The sequence below is a fragment of the Narcine bancroftii genome, chromosome 14 (genome assembly GCF_036971445.1).
Source record: "Narcine bancroftii isolate sNarBan1 chromosome 14, sNarBan1.hap1, whole genome shotgun sequence".
Taxonomy (NCBI): Eukaryota; Metazoa; Chordata; class Chondrichthyes; order Torpediniformes; family Narcinidae; genus Narcine; species Narcine bancroftii.
The window spans coordinates 48030507-48057488 of NC_091482.1; the positions used below are offsets into that span (position 1 = coordinate 48030507).

Sequence of the window (26982 nt, forward strand, 5' to 3'; positions counted from 1 at the left end):
GGTGGGAGGTGAGCGGGGCGATGGGGGGATGTGTGGGCGCATGCGCGGGGTGGGAGGTGAGCGGGCAATGGTGTGGATGTGTGCGCGCGTGCGCGGGCCGGAGAAGGTGAGGCCTTGGTGCTGATGGACAGCCCAGGGAACATGGCCACGCTGCGGGCCGCCAAAAAGGCGCTGCGCCTGGAGATGAAGCGGAGGGTGGCGTCGCTGAGCGAGATCGAGAAGCAGAGGCAGACGGGAGCTGTGAGCCGGCGGGTGAGCGAAGGCGGCCGCCCACCCATCGCAGGAGGGAGGGAGTACCTACGAATTAAACATTCTCGCCCCCTTCCCCCCCGCCCCCCCCCCTTCCCCCCCGCCCCCCCCCCTTCCCCCCCGCCCCCCCCCTTCCCCCCCGCCCCCCCCCCTTCCCCCCCGCCCCCCCCCCTTCCCCCCCGCCCCCCCCCTTCCCCCCCGCCCCCCCCCCTTCCCCCCCCCCCCCCCTTCCCCCCCGCCCCCCCCCTTCCCCCCCGCCCCCCCCTTCCCCCCCCGCCCCCCCCTTCCCCCCCTTCCCCCCTTCCCCCCCGCCCCCCCCCTTCCCCCCCGCCCCCCCCTTCCCCCCCGCCCCCCCCCCTTCCCCCCCGCCCCCCCCTTCCCCCCCGCCCCCCCCTTCCCCCCCGTCCCCTCCCTTACCCCCCCAATCCCTTCGGTCCACCACCCTACACCCCCATTTCCTCTGCACCTCCCACGTCTCCCTGCACCCCCCCAGAGGTGTGATGAGTGGGTGGACAGGGTGGGATGAGCCTTTTAATACATTGGCTACTCTTCTGAGGCAGTGGAAAGTGCAGATGGAAGGGAGAATGTTTGTCTGAGGTACATTCACAGCTTGCTGCAGTTTCTGTACCATGCAGAAATGCATCCTGGTCCAATACTGAATATCAGTGTTTAAGAGGCATTTGGGATTAAATAGGTAAAGTGTAGCAGGATACAACCTTAACACGCAAATGAGATTAGTGAAGGTGGGTGAAAAAGTTGGCAAGGGCGGAAGGACTGGATTTTGTGTTATGTAATAGCATCACCAATTCTCATGTAATTTGCAGAATTACCAATTCTACCTCCTTCAATCATAACTGCATTTTAAAGCAATATGGCAAAACACTAAAGCATCTTGCAACAATCAGTGTGACACACCACCGGTCACAGACTTCCAATTGCACAAACAACCCTTGACCATCACTCCCTGCCTCCTTCATCAAAGCCAATACAAATATTAAATTCACCAACTTTCTACATTATACAGCAAATCTGAAATAATCTTTGTGTTCAGTTTAAACTTGTCTATATAATCCCCGAAAATTTTTTCAGGAAGCAAACCTTTTGGGGAAAATTTGTTGTATTCAGTCAATCTAGACCACATCAACCACGCTACATACTTAATCAAATAATTATAATTGATTTGATGCACTAAGAAGAACTGCTAATGTGTATTTCATGGCTTCAAGCTCCATTCTCTTAAAATGTTTTGGAATTCAAAATTCATGTTAAACATTTTGGAACAGTAGTTTACAATTCTTAAAATGTTGCCCTCAGGAAACCTCTGTACACTGACCTTGCCTGGCCAGAGTTCCAGAGCCGACGTCAATAGCTTCTTATGTACAGCGAAGCTCAAATAATCTGGCATCTTTGGGTCTGTGGTTTTGGATTGGGCATATTTTCTCCTATTAATACTACAGGATTTTATTTAATTTTCTTTTAGACATTACATAGAAATATAATTAAACTGAACTTGGTATACTTATGAGGAGAATGGGAAACAACTGTGATAAGTAAGCAGGGGAAACCGTATTCAGTACGTCAGATGCTGAATCATCAGGATTTATGAACAATTGGTTAGCAGATTATTCAAGTTTTAGTGTAATAAATTAAATAACATTGTATGAAGTGGCATCCTACTGCCTGGTCATCACGCCGGACAGGTTTAAACTGTCTGTAGAATAAAACAGTACTGATTCTTTGTAAAGCATCGGTGAACCCACAGAGATGGCAGTGTCCATGCTCAGTAAACCAAGTCATAATGGTGTGGGCCTCTGGGGGGTAGCGGTCCAGCACAGGGGCACTGGGGCAGGAAACATCCTTCTCTCCCTCTACACTACTGAGAAGAGGAAGAAGCCTGGAAGGGGACCCAACAGAGTAAGGGGCCATAGCGTTGGACTCACACCAGGCTGCTGGAGATCAGCTCCTGGACCCAGGACTCGTGTGGGTGCTGACAGCAGTCAAGTCTCCTGAAGAGCCTCAGGCACTGACAGCTTCCTAATCATATCAGGGGTTTGGAATTGGAGGATGACGGAAGCCTGGAGCTTGGGTTCACTGCTGGAATGGACAGGAGACTGTGCAAAAACGTGGATCCCATTTACTTCACATTCTCATCTTGATAGGGATGCTGGGCTAGTGGTGCCTCTTTGTGCGCCTTTAATGACAATTAATTAATTGTCATTTACATTGAACAATGTATATCAACATCAAAGTACTTGCTGCAGCCGAACAGGTATTTGATTTAAAAAAAACATTGAATTAAAAAGATATTATGCATACGAAAACTAATTCAATAATAAATATTCACAGATAGCAGAGTGCAAGAGAAGAAGTAGCATTTCAATGATGCAGACTTCTTTTGTAATCTTTACAGGGCAAATAAAGGAAAATAAATTTTGTGTATTTTACAGACATGATAATAAAGGAACCTTGAACCTTGTAAAAGCTGCCACTGATTTTATGGGGCGAGATTTCAAAAGCTGCAACTGATTAACTCATTAGTAATGTTGATCAGTGCTAAATGCTGGCCAAGGCACCAAGAAAATCTTCCTTGGGATTTTCTACATTTAGCTGAGGGCAGATGCAGCCATTGTTTCACATCTCGTATGAATGGTGACATTTCTGACAAAACAGAACTCCCTCAGCACCTGAGTGGTGTGTTAGCCTGGTTTGCGTGTTTAGATTTTTGCATGTTTTTGTACTACCACAAAGACAGCTGACTGATGACGCTAATGCTGTGTTTCAAGGAAGTGGTGGAACGAACACGAGCCGCCTCTGCTTCACTTTTTCCATTTGCAGAACCAGTCTTCTCATTCTCAGACTCCGTTCCCCTTCCTTCCCCCACTATTCTGCCCAGTTGCACCATTGTCTGGTGTGGAGGTGCCAAAGCTCAGGACAAGGAAAAATTCCAGAGGGTTGTTAACTCAGCCTGTGACATCACGGGCACCACGTTTCACTCCATCGAGGACATCTACAAGAGGCTGTCTTAAGAAAGCAGCCTCTGTCCTCAAGGACCCCCACCAGCCAGGACATGCCCTCTTCACTCTGCTTACATTGGGAAAAAGGTACAGGAGCCTGAAGACGAACATTCAGTAGCATAAGGACAGCTTCTTCCCCACTGCCATCAGATTTCTGAATCATCAATGAACCACAGTCACTGCCTTACTCTGATTTTGTGTGCACTATTTTTATTTTTGTTAGGTGGTTTATATAAATATGTGATACTGCTGCAAAAGAACAAATTTCGTGACTTGTTCATGACAATAAATTCTGATTCTGAAAGGCTAAAGGTTCCTTTTGCTGCTTTAAAAAATTTTTAAAATTTGAACCTGCAGCATGGTATACAGGCCATTTCGGCCCACGGGCCCATGCCACCCGATTACACCTAATTAATCTACACCCTGGTATGTTTCGAACAGTGGGAGGAATCTGGAGCCCCTGGGAAAAAAAACCCATGCAGACACGGAGAACGTATAAACTCCTTACAGACAGCACGGAATGTAAACCCCATTCCCGATCACTGGCACTTTAAAAGCATTGCACTAACTGCGCTGCCCTTCTGCTCTTAATCATGGATCTATTTACATTCTTAATTGGGGGCTTCTAAATCGTACACACGGACATACATTAGCAATCTGGTGTTCCCAGTCCCATGGGATAATTCAAGATTCTTTTATTGTCATGTAATAAATTAGTTGTAATATTACACAAAATTGACTTTAGTCTGCTGTAAAGATTCTCCATCAGCACAAATTGCTTGGCGCCCCTTACAATAAGAAAGGGAGTCTCCCTGGAGTCGCTGAGTGTCTATGGATTCACTTCCAGCACTCCTGCAGCCACACAGCCTTCAGTCCAAACCATTGGCAACCCAAGCTCCAGGTCCAAACCTCTGACACAATCAGCGCCCTTGGCACCTGGTTCTGATACCTGGTAACCCTTCAGCCAGTCTCCTGCAGTTTGCAGCTTAGTGCGAGTCCCTTAAGCCCAATGGACAGCAGCCCCGAGTTACCAACATCCAGCCGCCTGTGTGTTCTCCTGAAGAGCTCCTCACTGGTATGCCACATAGTTTCATATCCTGCTTTTCCTTTTCAAATGGGGGGGGGGGGGGTGGGTGGGAGTTATCCCTCCTTTTTCTGGTGCCCTGCCCTAGTCTTCAGCTTCCTCAGAGTCTCCAACCCGTGAGACTGTTGCTGAACACTGGCAACACCATCTTGGGCTCAGACTCTGAGGTCACAGGGTTTTAAAATAAAACACTTTTAAAGCCTGTACAGAGTTGGACTGGGCAGTAGAACTCTGTGGAGGAGCAATGTGTCTCCTCTCCCCACTCCCTGTGGGTCCACACCAGCAGTAGCTCTAGAAGTGCCACCATTTTTTTTCATGCTGTCAATAGCTTGACCAGGCTGAAATCACACCTGCTCATCCTGAGTGTCCCAGATCCTCCTGCTGTTCTCCCAGAGGTTCTACCTCGTAGGATCCTGAATGTTCCCAGTCTTTAGGCATCCATCCAACAGCATTCCACCAACCACATACCCCAGGACCACTTTTGCACTTTTCTATGTAATTACAGTAAAAGTCCAAAAATCCGGATACCAAGAATCCTGTCCACATAACATTCCAGGTCTCTTGAAAACTCTCACCTGAAATCTGGACCACCTGAGAATCCGGACTTCAAGAAAACTCTCGGCCTTTGTGTGCGTGCGTGTATACACATGTGCATTACGTGCGTGCATGTATTGCATAGACACCATGGATGTACTGCCTGCTGGGAACCCTGAAAATTTGAAAATCCGGACCGACCCAATCCCTGAGCAGTCAGGATTTTAGGACTTTTACTGTACACACATTTGAAAAATTCTGATTGGATGTGGTTCCACCTCTTTGCTGACAGAACATCTCAAATCACTCTGACTTCTGCAATTATAAAATTAGTTCATTGATTTAATTAAAACCTTTTTTGTGGCTTTCGATATAAACCCTACCAACTAGATCTGTTTTCTCTTTCAGTTACTGGCTCACCCCAAGTACCAGAACTGTCAAAGAATTGCTGTCTTTTTGAGCATGCCTGATGAAATTCAGACAGAATATATCATAAAAGATGTATTCCAATCTGGAAAAGAGTGCTTCATTCCACGGTACAAGGCGGGAACCAACCACATGGATATGGTGAAGCTCCGTTCAGCTGAAGAAATTCAAAACCTGCCTCTGACCTCCTGGAACATTCAGCAACCTACTGAAGATGATTTGCTGGAAGAAGCTCTAGCCACCGGTTGGTAATGAACTTGGAATATAAAGTTTTAGGATCTTAAACACATTTCTTCAGGATTACATTAGACATGGGCATGAGTTTCTTGCACCAAATTCTCATTGTGCTGAAATTCTTATCCATAGGTTTTATTACCTCCAGACCTTGCTTATTCCTTGAGGAAGGCCTCAGACCCGAAACATCAGCAGTCTCTGTCTCCTATGAATGTTGAAAGACCAACCGAGTTCCTCCAGCATTTTGGTGTATTTTTACTACAATCACAGCATCTGCAGACTCTCGTGTTTCTCTCCTCATTCCAATGCTGTCTTCCTGGCCTCCCATTTTCAATCCTTTGTAAACCTGATCCCTGTACCCGGTGAATTGTGTTGACTCCGAAGGCACCAACGTCGTACTTTTAAAATTTAATCTCTGTTCAAATAGATGAGTGGTTCTCAAACTTTTTCTTTTCACTCACATACCGCCTTAAATAATCCCTATGCCATCGATGCTCTGTGATTAGTATGGGATTGCTTAAGGTGGTATGTGAGTGGGAAGGGAAGGTTGCGAGCCACAGCTCTAGACACAAGTATTTTGCTTGAGAAAAATTGTCATTGGTCCATTTCCTTTGGAGTTATGAAACCATACACATAATGAGTCAATTAAAAACAGTGGTTTTCAACCTTTTTCTTTGCACTCACATACCACCTTAAGCAATCCCTTACTAATCACAGAGCACCTATGGCATAGGGATTACTTAAAGTGGTATGTGAGTGGAAAGATAAAGGTTGAGAACCACTGAAATAGACCTTCCTTTTCTCATGATCTCTTCCAGCCTTGCCACTGCACTCTCTCCCCACACTCCCAAACTGATAATATCTAATCCTCCGCTCAGGTTATGCTGCCAAAATCTTTAGCCTTAAAACAGGCGAATTTCTCCCATGATTGGTTCATTTGCCTTATCAACTGTGGTGAAAATGTGGTTTCATTAAACCAGCAAAGAAAATATAATTTCATAAGTTTTAAGCTTTTATTTATTTTTTAAACTTTTTATTAATCATATAAGTAAACGATACATGAAGAGAATAGAAGTATCTAATCTAAAAGGGAAAAAGAAAATGTCACTATATGACATTATATGATGTAACATATTGTATTACACCACAATTAATAAATGTGGTCTTTATCTCCTCAAACTGAAATCTTCAAAAAAATTTTTTTTAAATTATGTATAACTCCACCTAATCTTTAAAAAAATAAAAAGACTGGGGAGCCTTATCCTGAAAATTTATTAATAAATTGGTCTTCACCAATAAACAAAGAGTATAATTCTAAAACGAGAAGTCAATGGGTGATGCATAGCTGACAATGTCTTAAAAATATCTATCCAATACCTCTCCAACATAGGACATGACCAAAACATGAGTTAGAGAAGCCACTTCTGATTTACATTTATTACAAACAGGACCAACGTTAGAGAAAATACAGGCCAATTTGTCTTTCGTCATATGAGCCTGCTGTACCACTTTAAACTGAATCAAAGAATGACAAGTACATATTGAAGAATAACCCATCCAAAAATCTCCCAAAATTCCTCTGGAAGATGTAACTGAAGCTCCTCTTCCCAGGCCCTTTTAATTTTGTCATTAGAATTAGATTGCAATCTTAATAACTTAATGGTTTTAAGCTTTTATATACTGGTAATGTGTAGCCTTTATTTAGTATTTTTGCTGCTTCTGCTTGCCTCTATATTCACCAAAATATGGTCTCTAGTTACTTCCAAAAGCAAGTTAACTAAGATCTGTATGTCTCTGCATCATTAATGACTCTTTGTTATTCCCATAGCTGTTTGTTTAATTATATTAAAATTTATTAATTCTGACTATATTTATAATAATTACTGACCACGCACTAAGGTTTAGTTGGGTGGACAGAATTGCAGTCTGAAGTAAAACATGAAATGCTGCAGAGGTAAAAACACAATGCTGGAGAAACTCAGCAGGTCAAACTGTGCGCCCTACGTAGCCTTGATAAAGATACATAAACAAAGTTTCATCAAGATATAGAAAAAATGTAGTCAGGCGCTCAAACAAAATGGTGGGGGGGGGGGGCAGGGGAATGAATACAGTCCCAAAGGCAGGACGTAATAGGTGGAAAAGTGAGGGAGGGTTCACCAGTAAACAAGGGGGAGGGATGGCTCTGTGAATGGAGAGGGAAGTGGGTGGAGGCCTGGAAGAAAGAAGACAAAGGGAAGAGAGGGAGAATGGAGGGTAGGCTAGCAGAAACCGGAGAAATCGATGTTAATGTCATCCAGTTGGAGAGTGCCCAGACAGAAAATTAAATGTTGTTCTTCCATTTTACAGATGGTCATGGTGGGTGAATACATGATCATGGGAATAGGGTGCGAAATTGAAGTAGTTGGCCACTGGGAGATCCCGGTCACTAGGCCCTTTCAAATTGGCATTTAAAATGGGGTTAACCAGGAAATTTGTTCAGTTGACGGCCTAGGTACATGGTGATTTGAAAGGGTCCTACTGGGTCAACCTGGTCAAAACCCTACCTCAGAGGTGGTCAGGGAACCCAGTAAAACTTACCCGTACCTCCTCCTGATTTGAAAGGGGAAATGGCCGACCGGGCTACTCAGGTGACGTCAGTGCTTGTGTGTGTGTGTCACAAGGAAACCCCCGTCTGGCTCAATGCAGGATGCTGTCGCGGTGCTGCCTCTGTACCACTGTCGCAGTCGGGTGAGGGTTGGGGTGGGTGCGTTTGGTGTTATGATGGGGTTATCCTAAATGCTCCTAACCCCCCCCCACCCCACCATCGTCAGTCACCACTGGTCCCAACTGTCATTGATCCCATGCTCCCGGCCGTCAGTCACTCCACTGCACCTTGCAGTCAGTCACCTCCCCCCATCCCTCCTCGGCTTACGGCTGTCAGTCACCCCGCTGCTTCAGGCAGTCAGTCATCTCCCCAGCGACATGTCACTGCCGTGGTTGGCGGGGGGGGGGGGGGGAGGAGTGGAATGCTGCTGTGATGTGCTGCTCCATTTGCTGGCTCAATGAGGGAATGCAGTATCAGAATAGTGTACAGGGATTCTGAGTAATGAAGATGGCCATTGTAGCTATTGCCACAAACTAGAGTGGCATGTTGCGGCTGAAAATCCCCCCCCCCCCCCCCCGCTGATCACAGTAGCAACTCACCCCCATCATGGCAGAAACCCCCTGCGCCCCATTCATGGCAGTTACATGTCACTGGCAGGGGGTGACTGGCAGCCCAGGAGCAAGGCACAGCTGAGAGTTGGTGGGAGGCGTTTAGGAGAACTTTAAAAAGAAAGGGAACAGAAACTTTAAATAGAAAGGGAACAGAAAGAATACAGGGAACAGGAATTCCCTGTCGCTGCGTTAGGCCTCACCATGTCATAGCAGGGGCTGGATCCCCCTTAAATCACTGGGTTGGCGATTTAACAGGTAGGTTCAGCTGCTATTTGAAAGGAGCAGGAGGCACCCACGACCCAATCATCTCACCCAGGTCTCAGGAGGGCTACCTGGGTGCTGCGATTTGAAAGCGCCTACTGATGCGGACAGAGTGAGGAAAGTGATCTTCCAGGTTGTATCCAGTTTCTCCGATGTCGATAAGGCCACAATGGGAGCACCGGATGCAGTCGATAACTCGCACGGATACACAAGTGAAACGCTGCTTCACTTGCAAGGGCTGTTTTGGGCCCCGAACGGTTGTGAAGTGGAGGGGGGGAGATGTGAGGGGGCAGGGTGTGGCCCTTCTTACAAGGAGAAGATAGGGGAAGATGGGTCTGGTGGTGGAATCATGTTGTAGGTGGCAGAATTGGAGTCTGATTCGGCAGGTTCGTGCTGCTTTTATTTGGTCAGAAGTATGGGCATATCTAGAGTATGGCAGCCATGCCACTTGAAGGGGTGGGGGCGCCACTGTCTTTGCCTTGCCTGCCTAATATCTAACTTACGAGTCCAATAAAGAATCTCCATCTGACAAAAGAACTTGGAGGTTGTGGCTCTGTTCTCCTTTAATGACTGTCACATTTTACTTTCTGATGGAAATCAAGCCAGGATCCGTGAGTGACACTGTTTCTGACCTCCATCTGCCCTCACCGTTTCTGACCTCCATTAAGTTAATTTGGAGAACCAATCAGCTTAAGTTTAATGTTGGATTTTAGCAAGTCCCCTCTGAGCACCCCTTTCAGCCACTCCAGTGAAGGGAGTTCACCCTCATAATCCCGGAGTGCTACTGGTTATGGAGGGGCCGAGGGCCATCGTGTGTGTGCCCCACCCCAGAGCTTGGCCTTAGTTTCAGTGTTGGTCGCCCCTTGCTCCCTGCCCGAGGGCCGGGCCATGATTGCCAAGCTCAGGCTGTGTGTGTGTCAACAAGGGCTCAGCGTCTACACGGTGCCATGTGGTGCTGGGTGAGTTGAAGAGGGTTGTCACTTCTTCCGCTATCTAGTTCCCATTTTTTCTGAGAGCAAGCGCCAGCAGCTGATTTTCATGGGAGTTACCTGATGTTATAAAAAGGCTCTTTATAACAACATGTAGTAATCTATACTTGTGCAAAGCAATTTTTAAAAGTGTATTTTCACACGCACAGGTATGGGTCGTCTTGTGAGTGCATTCCTAATCAAAGCGTGTACGTTGAAGACAAGAACATAGAAATTTAAAGACAAAAAAAGTTGTATTTTAGAATTCAAAGGATTCTGGCTGTGATTTTTAATTTTTGAGTTGAAATATTCACATACCCCTGGGCATGTGTAAACTGAGCAATGGCTGTCTTCTTTATCCATAATCCCACAATGCAGCTGGAACCATTCTGCCGGAGCCAGGGAAACGCAGAGCGGTTCTAGCTGCCTCTGGGGGATTATGGGTAAGGAAGACAGTCATTTTGCCTGCAAAGGCTGCAGATTTCAGCCAGGAATGGGAGGTAATAAACACAAGACTTGGGTTGCCTCAAAGTTGCTGGAGCACCCCTCACCTTGGCAACTGAGAATAATAAACCATAATGTGGGATGCATGGTTCACAGTGGAGGGTTCTGTTAGTGAGGGGGGGGGAAGGAGAAGGTGGGGGGGGCATTTCCCTTAGCCTAGGGGACTGTGTGGGAGTTAATCCACTTGTTCACTTCTAATAAATTAAAATACAATGTGTGAAATTTAGAAGGCTATGTTGGTGTAGCGGTTAGCGTCAGCCCATTTGTGCGTCAAATTTGCCAACTGTCAATTTCATGTGTGATTTTTTTTACTGGGGAGAGGGAACGGAATTTCAGTACTTGCCATATGCACTATTTATCTAGACATGTCACTAGTCAGGAAGTAGTGCATGTTGTAACTACAAACTTCCTTTCTAAGGCCAATGCTCTGGGTGTGTTTGGTGTTTGCATTTTTGGCTTTTTTGAATTTGGAGCAAAATTGTCTTCTCTGATGTTTGCTGAGGTAAACTTTCACCTCCAAGATGCGATTGCTTTTAAAGCTACTGCAAGGCTGTGTATAGATGCCAACTTAATTATTTTTTAAAGAAATTAAATGGCCTATTTTCATAAAACCTCACTGCACAGTGTTTTCATCCTATAAAATTTAATCTGAAAAGAATTAATTACAAAATAGGTGATTAAAATATTAAAAAGATTATATTTACCACTCTGTCCAAATGAAGCTGTTTATAAGGAAATAATTACGTATGGTGCAAAACTAAAAGGTGTCAAGTTATTGGTTCATTTCTGGATGTGGTGTCAGATCACAGGTTTCTCAGCAGTACCCAAGTACTGTCTGTCTATTAAAAAAAAAAGTTGCAGCTGGTATCGGTTTGCTGTCTGATTCACAATACAATATAGTTCAACCATGAATAAAATATAGCCATGTGATTGAAATTGAATGCTAATTTCATGTCACCAGAAATACAACCAGACACTTTCTGCCTTAGTCACGTTGAGTACCCAATATGAACTTGGCAGTATTGGCTATGATTTCAGCAGTGGTCAGGGATACAATTACACTATTTCCACGCACCGATCCATGCCAAACTCAATTTTCCATGTTGTAACACACAAGGCTGTGGACTGAAAATGGAAAAATGGGACTAGCCTAAATACACTTACAATCTCTCTCTACTGGTTGCTCCAGATGCCCTTGAATAGCTCACAGTCTAATCTCAATCTCTTGCTTGCTGTCCATACCCTCCTGTATTTAGAGCCAAAAAGGTCTAACTCTTTTCCATCTAATTCTTAAGGATTTCAGAATTTCTCCTTGTCAGACAACTGCCTGGCTCATTATTTAAAAAAATAATTTTGGAACGAATATTCTAATCTTTTTTGTAATCCCTTAATAACTCTTTGACCTGCCTCTAAGCAATTATGAGATAAGGACATCAATATTATAAACAGTACTCTTGATCTGGTCTCAGCAATGTCCAGAATGGTTGCTGCTAGACTTCCTTACTTTTATGGTTCACCTGGTTTGTTCTAAAGGCCAGTGTTCGATTTGAATTCCTAATTATTTGCTGCTTCCAAATGCTAACTTACTGCAATTTGTATAGAGGACTGTAGGATGAGACTTTATGACAACATTCTGCAGTCTCTCCCGAATTACACTGAGTTTTTCCTTCTACTCTTGTGATCAAAGTGGATAACTTTTCAACCTCGTTACATTTGAAGATCTGATGCAAGAATCAGCCCTAACTCACCAACCTTCCAAAAAGTAACGGTAATGTCTTACCACCAGGTACAGCACTAACAGCTTCTGGTCGAAAGCGCTGTATTTGAGTTCTAGGGGGCTGGGGTGCCTGGTGAAAAAGGCCAGGAGTTGCCATTGGCCCTCGAGGAGTTGTTCAAGCACGTCCACTACCGCTGTGCTGGAGACGTCAACAGTTAGAGCGGTAGGTGCCTCCAGGAGGGTGGCATTGGCACTCTGGAATGCCCTGAAGGATTCCTTGTCCCAAGCCATGTCTTGCCTCACTGGTCATCAGCGGAGGGGACACATAGTTTAGCGAAGTGCTGGACCGCGTCAATCTTCTTGGGGAGGGGTTTGGCCCCTTGCCTGTTAATCCTGTGCCCCAGGAAGTCGATGGTGTCCAGACTAAACTGGCACTTAGTGGGGTTGATGGTCAGCTTGAACTCGCTCAGCCAGGTGCACAGTTGTCTCAGGTGGGCGGTGTGGTCTTTGCAGCTGCAGCTGGCCATGAGGATATCATCCAAATAGATGATCGCAAATGGGAGGTCCCGGCCCACTGTGCCCATCAGCTGCTGAAAAGTTTGTGCTGCATTCTTTTGACTGAAGTGCATGAAAAATTTAAACAAACCCAAGGGGGTCATGATTTCAGTCTTGGGGGTGGAATGGGATTTGCTGGTACCTCTGGATGAGGTCCACGTTAGAGAACATGCAGGGTTGGTGGCAAAGTCTTGGATGTGGGGTATCTGTCGGGTGTGGTAGCCTCATTGAGGCGGTAGTAGCCTCCAACCCCCTGTTGATTTGGGCACCATGTGGAAGGGAGAAGACCAGGGATTGTTGGAGTGCCACACAATCCCCAGATCCTTCATCTTTTTGAACTCCTTCGCCAGGCTGAAAGCTTTTTGGGAGGAGTCGGCGTGCCCTGGCATGGAGCAGGGTCTCGGTCAGTATGTGCTGCCTCACCCTGTGCTTTGGCTTGGCTGTGGAGACCTGTGGCGCTACTATCAAGGCGAACCCCACCAGGATGCAGGTGAATTCATTCTCCGAGAGTGTTATGGGGGCGAGTAGCTCGCCTTCCCCCAGAGGCAGAGGCACCGTGAGGTCAACCAGCAAACTGAGCCCGAAGGAAGTCAGCTCCCAGAGGCAGAGTGGAGCCCGACATTAAAGTAAAGAGTGGGCGCAATATGTTGGCGGCTGCAGGAATGAACCTATTGTGAAAGTTCACCATGCCGACACGTTCCTGCAGTCCCCTCAGAGTTGTTGGCCTTGTGAACTGCTGTATAGCCTTCACCTTGTTGGGTCACGGAGTGGTACCGGCCTTTAGTGATTCAGCGGCCCAAAAATTCGATCTCTTCGAGGCCGGACTGGCCCTTTGCCTGGTTAATGGTGAGGCCAAACTCAGCAAGTGGGTCAAAAAGTGGGTGAAGATGTAAGATGAGCTCCTTGGGAGGCTTGCTCACTACCAGAATATCATCCAGGTATGAAGAGGAAAAGGCAAGTGTCTACTGACTGGAATGTGTGGGCTGCATTTTTTAAGCCAATCGGCATACGAAGAGACTCGTAAAGACCGAAAGGGGTGATGATAGGATGATAGCGGTCTTCTGCACATTGTCTGGGTGGACAGAGGATCTGGTGGTATCCCACCAGAGAAAAGGTGTGTGCCATGGAGGTCTGCAAAATCCTGGATGGGGAGAATCAGGTATCGGTCTGGCATCGTTGCATCGCTGAGGCGTCTTGGGTCTCCAGCTGCCATTGGGCTTGGGCATCAATGCAGAGGCGAGGTCCATGGACTGTCAGAACGGCAGACGATAGAGTTCTTCCATGTGTTTAATCTCTTCCTTGATGAGTTTGAGTTTGTCAGGGGCTAGACAACAGGCTTGAGAATGCAACGGTGGGCCTGTGGCTGCAATATGATACTGAACACTGTGTTTCGACATGACGGCGGTGAACTGTGTGCAAGATGGAGAGATGGCTTGCAAGGAGGAGATTGTATTAGCCGTAAGGAGTCTCCACGGAGGCCATCTGGGTGATGGCTCGTTGGACGTGCCAAGGAATACCGTCTGGAAAGTCTCTGCATGGACTAGACATTTGCCCTGGAGGTCCATAAGTAAAGAGAGTGCACGCAGGAAATCTGCGTCTAATATAGTTTTGTTCACCAAAGCCAGCTGAAGATGGTCTCACAGAAACGCACAGGAATTCGCCTCTTGCCAAATGTTTTAATGGCAGTGTTGTTGGCTGCACGCAGGGTGGGGCCGTGAGGTCTCGTGCATGTCTCGAGTTACATGGAGGGAATGATGCTTATCTCTGCCCCCGTATCCGCGAGGAACCTGCAGCCTGAGATCCTGTCCGACATGGAGTAGGCTGTTCGGTCAGCCAGCCGGTGTGGCCATTAACGGCAACTAGCCCCATTGTTTCCTGATGCACCCCACCACTGATGGTAGAACCAACATTTTGGCTCAGACCTTTTAGTTCTCGGACAGGGGGAGGGCTGTTCACATGGCCCTGGGCGGCAGCCGTGTAACGCGATTGACAGTGTCTATGGTCTCGCGCTTGAAGCGGTAGAGAATGTCTGCTCATGCTGTGACCCTATGTGGGTCACTGAAATCCATGCCAGCCAATAGGAGCCTGATGTCTTTGGGCAGGGCTTGTGTCCTTTTGGTAGGGTGAGCATCTCATCCATAGGGCAGATGGAGTCCTTTCCCCTAGGCCGTCCAAGTGAAGAAGTCTTGTGGCCCTCTTGTGCCATGAAAGTCCATACATGCTAATGGAGGTTTTTAAGAGCCATGTATTTACGTTCCTCTGGCGGCATCTGGATGAGGTAATCGACCCGTGAAGTGGCTTCCTGGTCAAGCGTCCTGACAATGTAGAAGTATTTTGTCAAATCGGAAGTTATCTGTTTGACCTAGAACTGGGCCTCCGCTGTGCCAAACCAAGTGTGGGCCCTGTTGGCCCAGAAGGTTGACAGTTTTAATGAAATGCCACCTATTGCTGCGGAGTCCATTATTCAGAGTTTTCAGAACGTGGGGACTCGTCAGGGTCACCAGTGTGGAGTGTTGTTGGTGAGTGCAGCGAAAAGATTGAGACAACAGGCTGTGAGCTCGTTTAGTACCACTGATTTACTTTGAAGTTCGCACTGCAGCCTTTAAGGCCGTTCTCAGCCCGCCCCCTGCATTCCGGAACTTGGATCACATTGACATAAGCGCACATGTGTTCTTCCAGTCTGCACCGGAAGAGAAGGACCCACGACACCATCTTTGCCGTGGCTAACCACGTGTGACAAGTGGCACCGGTTCGCTGCTACACTTATGTGCGTTGCCACACAACTATAAAATATCAAGATGGGGGATGGTAGCCTTGCCCTTCTCCGCCTCCTTAGCAAGTGTAGGTGCCATTGCACTGTCCTGACCAACAAGGAGCCTGTTGGTGCATGATTTTCCTTGAACCTCCTCCCTGATGGGACAAGGAAGAAGAGAGTGTGTCTGGGGTGGGATGGGTCCTTCAGTATGTTGCCGGGGCCTTCCTTGGCAGCAGGAGGTGCAGATGGAGTTGAAGGAGAGGAGCAAAGTTTGTGCGATGTTCTGAGTTGCACTCATCACCTTCTACAGCTTCATCCAATCTTGGGCAGAGCATTTCCCGTACCACACTGAGATGCCTCCAGCTAGGATGCTTTTGATGGTGCATCTATCAAAGTTGTCAAGGTGCCTAACTTCCTTCGCCTTCCCAGGAGGTATAGGTATTGGCACACTTTTTAAATTTTAATTTTGAGATACAGCATAGTTATGGGCCCTTCTGTCCCATGAGCCTCTTGGCTGTTGCTTTAATGTGGATGGTACCAGTCATTTCATTGTAAGTGTTTTCTCCTAAGAACTTGAATCTATCTACTGTAGCACCATTGATGTAGACTGGGGTGTGAGCCTTATCCAACTATATCTTGGTCACTAGAATCTGAATCTCTTCCTTGTATTCTCTCATTATATGATATCTGACCTATGACCGTGATGTTGTCAGCAGACTTCAAAGATGGAGATGGAGTGGTATTTAGCCATCTTTTTCTTTGCCTTGGCTTCGCGGACGAAGATTTATGGAGGGATAATGTCCACGTCAGCTGCAGGCTCGTTTGTGGCTGACAAGTCCGATGCGGGACAGGCAGACACGGTTGCAGCGGTTGCAAGGGAAAATTGGTTGGTTGGGGTTGGGTGTTGGGTTTTTCCTCCTTTGTCTTTTGTCAGTGAGGTGGGCTCTGCGGTCTTCTTCAAAGGAGGTTGCTGCCCGCCGAACTGTGAGGCGCCAAGATGCACGGTTTGAGGCGATATCAGCCCACTGGCGATGGTCAATGTGGCAGGCACCAAGAGCTTTCTTTAGGCAGTCCTTGTACCTCTTCTTTGGTGCACCTCTGTCTCGGTGGCCAGTGGAGAGCTCGCCATATAACACGATCTTGGGAAGGCTACGGTCCTCCATTCTGGAGACGTGACCTACCCAGCGCAGTTTGATCTTCAGCAGCATGGATTCGATGCTGTCGGCCTCTGCCATCTCGAGTTCTTCGATGTTGGAGATGAAGTCGCTCCAATGAATGTTGAGGATGGAGCGGAGACAACACTGGTGGAAGCGTTCTAGGAGCCGTAGGTGATGCCGGTAAAGGACTCGCGATTTGGAGCTGAACAGGAGTGTGGGTATGACAACGGCTCTGTATACGCTAATCTTTGTGAGGTTTTTCAGTTGGTTGTTTTTCCAGACTCTTGTGTAGTCTTCCAAAGGCGCTATTTGCCTTGGTGAGTCTGTTGTCTATCTCGTTGTCGATCCTTGCATCCGATGAAATGGTGCAGCCGAGATAGATAAACTGGTTGACCGTTTTGAGTTTTGTGTGCCCGATGGAGATGTTGGGGGGATGGTAGTCATGGTGGGGAGCTGGCTGATGGAGGACCTCAGTTTTCTTCAGGCTGACTTCCAGCCATGCAGTGCAGAGGGAGCATCGTAGGGATCTGAGCAAACAGCCTTGCAGAGTGCCAGTGTTGCGGATATTCGTGGATTAGGTGTTCCTCCCATCCTTGTTGATTGCATTTTGTTGGACAGGAGGACAAGGATTAAGTTGCAAAGGCGAGGTGCTGAGGCAAAGTTTGGGAATAAATTTACTTAGAGCTATGCTATTGAAGGTGGGGGTGTAATTGATAAACGGGGGTGTTGTCCTTAGTGACCTGGAGTTCCAGGGCCAACTGGCGAGTCAGTTTGTGTCTGCTGTGGACCTGTTTGGATGCAGGCTTGTTGTGAGACATTGCCTGCCTTTCAAAGCATTTCATGATGGTGGGGGTTAAAGCCAATGGTAAGTTAGGCCTGTTACTGTGCTTTTCTTTGATGCTATCATGATGGTTGCCTTCTGGAAGCAGATGGAAACTGGCCAGTTGCATGGCAAAAATTAAAGATATCTAAATATACCCTGCACCAGCTCTCTGGGCTGGACGTTCTCTGCGGGTTCACTGTTAAGAAGGCCGTTCTGATGTTACCGGCAGCGTATGAGGTAGTTGAGGTGAACATCACTGGCCCTCCACTCAAATTAAGCTCATTGGGGAGTGTTGTGCCACATTATGCTCCCTGGCTTGGAGTTTACCCCGTTGATAGCATGTGCCATAGTTGCAGGGTGTCCGTGATGTTCTCACGAGTCTCAAGTCTAGTGTGGCTCCACCTCATGTCCTCCCTGATAGCCCTGCGATGATTGTACCTGGATTTCTTGGTGCACGTGGCCTGATCTTTGGAATTTGCTTTCCATGAGACTGTGGAGACTCAATTGTTGGGCCGAAATGAGATGGATTTTAATTGTGAAGGGAATCAAGGGACATGGGGTTTGTGCAAACATCTGAGATGAAAAATCAGTTGGGATGTTGTTGAATGATGGACCATTGGCCTTTTCTACGACTCCTTCCATTTCTTGTGTTCTTAATGGGGGAGTAAAACATGAAAGTCTACAGACACCATGGTTGAAGTAAAAACACAATGTTGGAGAAACCGGGATCTCCCAGTGGCCAACCACTTAAATTCCGCACCCCACTGCTATTTCTGTCCAAGGCCTCATGTTCTATCCCACCAAGACCACCCATAAATTGGAGGAACAACACAATTTTCCGTCTGGGCACTGTCTAACTGGATAGCATTAACATCGACTTCTCCAGTTTTTTCTGGGCTACTCTTCATTCTTCTCCCTTCTCTTTCCCTTTGTCTTCCTTCTTCCAGTTCTCCACCCCCTTCCCTCTCTGTTCACAGAGCCATCCTCCTCGTTGTTTGTTGGTGTGCCCTCCCTCCCTTATCCACCTATTGCTTCCTGCCTGTGGATCTGTGCTCCTCCCCTGCCCCTCCCCCAACTATTTTATTTGGGAACCTGCCCTCATTTTGATCATACCTTGATGAACGCTCAATGATTATGTATCATTCTGGTACTTTAATCCAGTAATTAACTGCCAATCTACTGGTTAACATGCCACTGTGAACGCTCACGAACTGGCACATGGGGGTCAAATCACCCCGAAGATGAACCGTCTAGGGAGGTAGTATCATAACCGATTTGAATCGGCATTCCAGTTCACACAGAGTGAACGGGGCGGGGGGTATGCAGGACATCACAGCTGGAGGATAGGCACCCCAATGCCTGGTGGTGAATGTGAAAGCTGTAGAGAACCAGTTAACATTGGTTCAGTGTGAATGGCTCTACCATTATTTTAAAAAGATTAATTGAATTGCCAATTTAGCAGCTTGCCAATTTGAAAGGGGCTACTATCTTTGCTACATAAAGTACACAGTTTTGACCGGCTGAGTTTCTCCTGCAACGTGTTTTTACTTCATAATGGGGAGGATGCTTCAACAATTTTTGATAATTCTGTGGCCTAATTTTTTGCATCCAATTGGGAGAACAGACAGAGTTTTTGTTTGACGTGACCTCGGAATGATCCTCTGTACATCCCAGAGTACAGACTCTGTACATGCAGAGTCTAGCAAACCAGATATTTTTGTTTATAGTTCCCAAGTGGATCATGACACAGAAACAAGATTGCTGCCAACAAAGCTACTGCAAAAGGAACCAGATCAGGGGACTTTAATCCACAGTGGACTGGAGAGGTTATTAACAAAGGCATAGCAGTCCTGGTGTTATATTCAAATTGTGGCTAAATCAGTTGAAGAACTTGGTTCTGTGTTAAGTATTTTGCAAAAATAAAATAATTTAACATCAGGATGTCCAAATCTTTATTTTTTGGGCTTGGGATTCCCAAAAATCTTAAGATGCATTCTTTTGTATATTTGATAACTTTATAAACAATTATCATATATAATTTCTTCATATTTAATTTGCCTCCACGTGTGTACTCTAAATTCTTTACTTGGCCATTGGGAAGAAATGCCTGATTTCTGCCAGGTGATGGCAGTACAAGACAAATTTCTGTGAGCACCCCCCCCCCCCATCAATTGACCTGCCTTTCCTAATATTTACCGCAGCATCTCTGTGGAAGTCCCAGCACTGAGCTCTTAAACTGTTAATTCAAGCTTCTGCCTGCACATTTTGGACTGACTGTCCTTGTGCAGTGACATGGAGATATTTGAGGTAGCATAGACTTATTAGGGCTGCATTCCAAGTCCGCTCTCTCCGAGCAGCACTGATTGAATCATTATAACAGGTTTATATCAGTAGGAACCGAGTGATCTGCCTTTGAATTTATGATGCGTTTTTCTGAGTTGGTCTGGGCTCAGAGGGGTTTATACACGGTGAGTATTAATCAGTGTGAAGCCGTACACAAGTCAAGTGCCAGTGGAACATGACAATTACAATGCTGGCATCTACTGATTCTAGAAAATGATATAATTATATCAATTTACTGCATTAAAATTCTGAAATCAAACGTTGTCATAAGACATAGAGGCAGAAATAGGCCATTCAGCCCATTAAGTCTGCCCCACCATTTAATCATGAGCTGATCCATTTTCCCACTCAGCCCCACTGCCCCAGCCTTCTCCCTATAACATATCAATCTCTGCCTTAAATCCAGCCAATGACCCGGCCTCCACAACTACCCGTGGCAGCATATATCCACAGTTTCACCACTCTCTGGCTGAAGAAATTCCACCGCATCTCTGTTCTACGCTGACACACTTCAATCCTGGAGCTGTTCCCTCTTGTCTTAGACTCTCCCTCCATGGGAGACAACCTTTCTACATCTACTCTGCCACAACTTCCAACATTCAAAATGTTTCAATGAGGACTCCTCCCCTCCCCCCTCCATTCCCCTAAATTCCAACAATTACAGGCCAAGAGCTGTAAAACAGTTCTCATACGATAGCCCTTTCATTCCTGGAATCATCCGAGTGAACCTCCCTTGAACCTTCTCTCATGTCAGTGCATCTTTTCTTAAATGAGGAGTTCACAAAATTCTAAGTGAGGTCTCACCAGTGATTAATAGATCCTCAACATCACATCCCTGCTCTTGTATTCTATTCCTCTTGAAATGAATACCAGTTACATTTGCTTTGCTTTCAAATATGATTGACTTTCACTTCTACCAACCTCTTCAAGTTTAAAAAGTGACTTGAATCAACAAGTAATTTAAGGACAGGGATGTTTTGAATAGCCACTTGGAGACCACAGAGAGCATGGATCTGAGTGCAGGTGAAGTCAGACTGAGTTAATTTCCCTTGAGTTTTTGAAATGAGAGGTTGAGAAACCTCTCCTTGGCTTTGTAGACAACGGTGTTCAGTGAGCGAAGGTGGGGTGACAGGTTAAAGGGGCTCTTTAAAACATTGGAATCATGGCAAGCAGGTCAACCCATGTATGGCTGGCAGTTTGTGGGAATTGTGAGGCATTGCTTCTGGTCTTGATGACTACCTATTAGCAGGCCCCATCAGTTTGACCAACTTGAGCTCCGGGACAAGGCTGGAGGCCCCACAGCACTGTGAGTTACACGAATAGCCAGCTTTGGCAGTGTGAATGAATGTTTGCTCTATGGAGTGCACCCGGACTCAAATCCATGGGGACCACCTTGGCTACACAAGGGGAAGGAGGAAGAGTTTAAGGTGTGACAGAGTATATAGTGGTGTTTTGGAGATAAATTGGGGAAGGTTTATTCGAGCAGGTCACACACAAACACTTTAAAACAGAATTTTTGCAGGAGTTTTTGCAGAGTGCTCTGATATTTCAAGAATGGAGTGCAACAAATGTAACAACAGGCAGTATCAACTTGTCTGGAAAAAGAATTTACTTTCTGGAAGGCCATGTGAATTTTGCAGGCAGAGAGGAGAAAAAAACAGGCTTTGTTCTCAGAGAGAGGAGGGAGTGAGAGAAAGAGAGAGGAGAGACACAGATATCGGTTCCAGAGGGACAAGCTGGCAAGTGTTGCAAGACGACCTGGTCAAAGGAAAGGACTGGCTGTCTGTCTAGTGGAATAGGAGAAACAGAAAGGAACTCTGGTGACCTGAAAGAAAGAGGTTATCATCTGGAGAACCCTGAAGGGGGCAAGACAACGGTGTGGCTGATTAAAAAGGAATCAGCTATGGATGTCCTGGATCAAGAAAAACTGAAAACCAACAAGAACCTTCCTGAGTGGTTACCAAAGCCTGGTGAACTTTATTAATGTTAACTTCTGTGCACATTACAAGAATTGCCTGTAACCAGTGAGATTGGACTGAGAACCAAAGAACTTTGCTGAACTTACATAACACACACGTGCGCTTAGAATTAGAAGGGGGTTAAATGAGTCAATAGCGATAAGTTAAAGTTTGATTCTATTTTCATGTTCAAAGATAATTAAAAGCAACTTTTGTTTAAGTAACCCTTTGTCGTGGTGCATATCTATTGCTCCTGGGTTTTGGGGTCCTCTGGACTCGTAACAAAGGGCATTAGTGGTTGGAGACTTGATAGGGAGGGGAATAGCCAGGTGTTTGGAGCTGAGATGCAGGGTTCTGAAGGAGGTGGATGCAGATACTGTGAAGGAATTAGTAGTGATCTTTCAAGAATCAGGAACGGTTCCAGAGGACTGAAAATTTGCAAATGTTAAGAAAGGAGAAAGACAAAAGAGAGGAAATTGTAGGCCAATTAGCCTGATTTTGCTAGTTGATAAAAAGTTAGAATCCATTATTGGGATTACATTTCAGGCTTTTTAAAAACAGGAGATAAAGTAGGCTTAAGTCAACAGCGTTTCCTCCAGGTGAAATCTTGTGTGACAAAGGCATTGGAATTCTTTGAAGAAATAAAGAGCAGGATAGACAAAGGAGAACCAGATACACCATAGCCATGCTCAGTGCCAGAGACCCAGTTACTGTGGTTGTCCTCTGTCAGGTCATCCACCCCAATATTATTCAGGACAATATACCAGTTCCTGTCAGTCATTCTCCTTAATGAGCCATAGGTCATCAACCTGCAGCTCCAGTTCCATAACGCGGTCTCTAAGGAGCTGCACCTGGTGCAGATACAGGCATCAGGGAGGCTCTAGTTACACCCCCATATCTTTTTTACTTTTAGAATACAGGTCAGAGCCTTGATGTTGAGATTTCATTGTCATGGATCTTTGTTTTATTATTTCTTAAAGTTGCGTTAAGCTTCCTCTGCACTGTACGATCAAACACTGCCAAATTATTATCATTGTGAAGACAGTCTGATTCCTCCACAAGTAGCTATACAGGCAGTACGGTTAGTGTAGAGGTTAGCACACGCTATTAAAACACCAGTGATTGCGAACGGGGTTCAAATCCTGCACTGCCTGTAAGGAGTTTGTATGTTCTCCCTGTGTCTGAGTGGGTTTCCTCTGGGGACTCCACTTTCTTCCCACTGTGACAGAGTATATAGATAGGTTTTTGGGAGATAAATTGGGGCAGGATTTGTTAGTGTAGGTCACATACAAACACTTTAAAACAGATCTTATTTAAAATATTCGAGCTCTGCTCATACTGGACACGTCGGGGCCTCAGAGTCTTTACAGAAGCTTTGGAGAGTGCCCAAGAGACTTCACTAATGGATTGATGTTTACAAAAAGGAAACAGATGAAAGAGCTTGTTAGAGCCGCAGATTGTCTGGAGGGGATCATGTGGTTTTTCAGGCAGAGAGAGAGAGAGAGAGAGAGAGAGAGAGAGAGAGATCAGTTCTTCAGTTTTACAGTCAGCAGCAGTAACTGGGACTGGAACAGGACAAGCTGGCAAGCGTGTGGAAACCCCCATTTTGGAAGACTGTGAGTGCTTAGTTCAGACTGGTGAAAGCCCATGTGGTTCATGCAAGAGGAGAGGACTGGGTGTCTTAACGTTTCACTTGGAATAAGAGAAACAAAAAGCTACTCTGTGGTGACCTGAAAGGGGACAAGTTTCTTTGGCAAGATACTGGAGTCGTTGATTAAAAAGAAATCAGTTGTGGGTGACCTGGAACAATGAATCTTTCTCTGAAAACCGACAAGAACCTTCCTGAGGCGGTAACCATTTACCTTTCAAGCACCAAAGCCTGGTGAACATTAGAAATGTTAAATTCTGTGCACAGTAGAAGAATTGCCTGCAAATTGGAAGAATGAAAAGTGAGATTGGACTGTAAATGAAAGAACTTTTCTGAACTTACACACACATGCGCTTAGAATTAGAAGGGGGTTAAGTTAGGTTAGTTAAGTCAATAGTGATGTTAAAGTGTAAAACTATTTTCATGTTTAAAGATAACTAAAAGCCACTTTTGTCTTGGTGAATATCTATTGCTGCTGGGGTTTGAGGTCCTCTGGGCTTGTAACACCACTATTCAAAAATGTACAGGGGTTGTAGGTCAATTGGGCAACACAGGGTTGTGGGCCAAAAGGACCTGCTTTGCAGTTCCAACAAACATCCCAAGGGTATGAATAACCAGTGGCATTATCGTTAATTTGAAAGTCACCCTGAGGAATTTGACAGCATTATTAAATCTTTAATTCTTCCCTTATACTATCATATTCATTTGCATTTAGTAATAATTACACAGATGTTGAACAAAAGGATGACCGCAGTCATTGGGGAGCATTTGATTAAAAAAAAGAGCAGGGATAGATTTGTGCAGTTTTCTTTAGCTGTAAACTCTGTTCTGACATGTAGTTTTTGGTGCTTTTGTTACCTTGACATGGTTATGTATTTATTCTTCTTCTTTCAAACAGGAGGACTTGATCTGATCCTGATGCCTGGTCTGGGGTTTGACAAACAAGGTAACAGATTGGGAAGAGGGAAGGGTTACTACGACACTTACCTGGAGCGCTGTCTTAAGCATCCAAAAGGCAAGCCCTACACAATTGCCTTGGCCTTCAAGGAGCAGATATGTGATGTGGTGCCTGTGGTTGACAGTGATAAATCAATCGATGAAGTATTGTGTGAGACACCATAGGTGTGTGCTCACAGAGCCTGCCGGATTGGACGTGAAGTTCATTCGAAGTAAAGGACTGGAACTCTTCATGACTGATGTAAAGAATCATCACTTTTAAAGAGGAAAATAATTTAATAATGGAATCTGATTTTCTGCTAATCAGCAGTGAAAAACATGGGCAGCGAAAACGATGAGTGATTTTATCCATTGACCTGCTTCATAGGCCTATTTACAATGGACAGTATATATTTTAATGAAAGACATAATGCATCTTTAACTTTATAAACTTAATAAAAAGATTTGCTATAGGAAGTTGCTCAATTATTTTTTGTCTCTTACAAAACTTATTCAGTGCTGCATGGAATTTGGATTGTGATGTAGGTCTATAGCTGCTCACTATATCCTCAATATCCATCCTGAGCACACAGTTGCGAACCATTTTAATTCCCCACTGCCACATCAAACTTTATCCTCCACCTGCCCTTTGCCAGAGTGAGGTTTAAAAGAAACATGAGGGGGGGACTTCTTTACTCTGAGAGTGGGGTGGGTGAAATGAGGTTCCAGACGAAGTGGCAGAGGCAGGCTCGATATTAGCACTTGAGATGCTAGATATGTATACGGATGGGAAAGAAGGGAATGGAGGATTACGGGTTGAGTGCAGTCAGGTGGGAGAAAGTGTTCGGCATGGACTAGAAGGGCCAAGTTCTATGCTGTAATTGTTATGTGGTCTGGCCCTGGCCTTCCACCCCTGAGGCCTTCCGTTGCTACACTCTCGTTAACACCAGACCTACATGACAGCAATATCAAGGTCCAGCATACTGGTGAACTTCTCGGTGGACTTGTAGGGCAATGGCCTTCTGACCTGTGGTGACCAGGACCACACTCATTGTCAACCTGCACCCAGAATTTCTGATTGCTTCCTTCCTCCTTCAGCTTACTCCTCAGTCTGAGCAAATTGATGTAGGGATGCAGCCTGGCAGCTGGCCCACAGGCCATATTCTGCCCAGCAACGTGCACGTGACCAATTAACCTTTGAATCCCTGGAACCTGGGAGGAAGCCGGAGCGCCCGGATGGAGCAGATCCACATGGACGTGCGGGAGAACTTACAGACAGCGTCGGATTCCTATGTGGGTGGATGAGGCTGTTAATAGCTGACCATGCCACCCAAACATTCCCCTCTAGAGAAATGCAGGAGCACAGTGAGCTGCTCTCAGATGCCAGAGATCAGAGCTCTAATTAGATAATTAAGAGACTGCATGTTCCCTAACATCTTGGATGGGGTTGCTCTGAGCTACATGGCAGCTATCAAGTGACTCCCATAGCTGGAATGGAATTATTGCACAGCCAACTAATGTTCTTGTGAACCATCAGTATCTGAACCTCTTTTACTACTTGGAAGCATTTGCTGGTAAAAATAACACCTCTAACTTAATTCAGCTTTATTCACTTTGAAGGACTTTCTGATGCCTTAGTTGATATACATATGGATAAATCACCAGGCCCTGATGTGATTTATTTTGGGCTGCTCTTGGAGATGTGGGCTCTGGGCTTGGACAGAATTGTACATCTTCACTGGCCACGGATAAAGTGCCAGATGTCTGGAGTATATCAAGTATGCTGACTGCATCCAAGAAGAGCAGGGGAAAAGCCAGGTAATTCCAGTCTAACATCAGTGGTAGAAAAGTTATTGGAAAAAATCTAGGGGGATGGGGTTAATTTTCATTTGGGAAGGCAGGAATGAATCAAAAATGTACTCTGACTGATCATTTAAGTCCTGGTTAGAATGATCAAAGCCTCATAGAGGACTAATGTGGAAATCCATGTAGCAATAAATCATGTGAGCTGTGGATGGTTCTCCAAAAAGAATGCCTGTGTGGCTTTTTCATTCAATATTTCGACCAGCGATCAGCCAATACTGACTGCCTGCTTGCAGGAAAACCTTGAGGGCACTGAGATGCCATGGGAAGGGATTTGAATGAGATGCGAGATTTCTTTCCACAAAAAATCCTTAATCCAATCCCGGAAAGATGCAGACATAAGCCTTCCATTTTGATACTGCAGAAAAATACCAGAATGTGGCAGGGGGGAGCAAGAGAGTCAAACACCAGAGGCATTAGTGCACTTATTTAAAAATGGCGCATCCAAAATAGCAAAATCCAGGACGGCACACAGACCATATTTTGTGAAAATGTGCACTTCCTGACTGGACTGCATCTATCCACCTTTCTTCTTAGGCAGTTCAAGGATCTGTGGGTTCTGAAGTGACTGCTGAGGCCAATGTGGAACTGCAGGCTCTGCCACAGACGAGCCAGGAGATGGTTGACAAAAGAGGTAGGAGGATTGAAACACTCTCTCTTTGTGATTGATAGCCAAGTGTAGACTAGGCGACCAGTGTGTAGATTAGCTGCTCACGATATCCTCAGTGTCCATCCTGAGCACACAGTTGCGTACCATT

The 26982-nt window shown here is 45.7% G+C and overlaps 1 protein-coding gene across 1 annotated transcript; it reads left to right on the plus strand.

The window, feature by feature from the left end:
* The first annotated feature begins 58 nt into the window (after positions 1-58).
* Positions 59-24834, plus strand: mthfs (5,10-methenyltetrahydrofolate synthetase (5-formyltetrahydrofolate cyclo-ligase)). Its single transcript, XM_069912050.1, has 3 exons — positions 59-252; positions 5290-5551; positions 24324-24834. Exons 1-3 carry the CDS (start codon positions 124-126, stop codon positions 24545-24547), a joined length of 615 nt encoding a protein of 204 aa, XP_069768151.1. The 5' UTR covers positions 59-123; the 3' UTR covers positions 24548-24834.
* Positions 24835-26982: the final 2148 nt, after the last annotated feature.

Coding starts and splice junctions, on each gene's coding strand:
- mthfs (XM_069912050.1), top strand. CDS start 124: ATGGACAGCCCAGGGAACATGGCCACGCTGCGGGCCGCCAAAAAGGCG. Junction 253..5,289: donor CGGGAGCTGTGAGCCGGCGG/GTGAGCGAAGGC, acceptor TTTCTCTTTCAG/TTACTGGCTCACCCCAAGTA. Junction 5,552..24,323: donor GGAAGAAGCTCTAGCCACCG/GTTGGTAATGAA, acceptor TCTTTCAAACAG/GAGGACTTGATCTGATCCTG.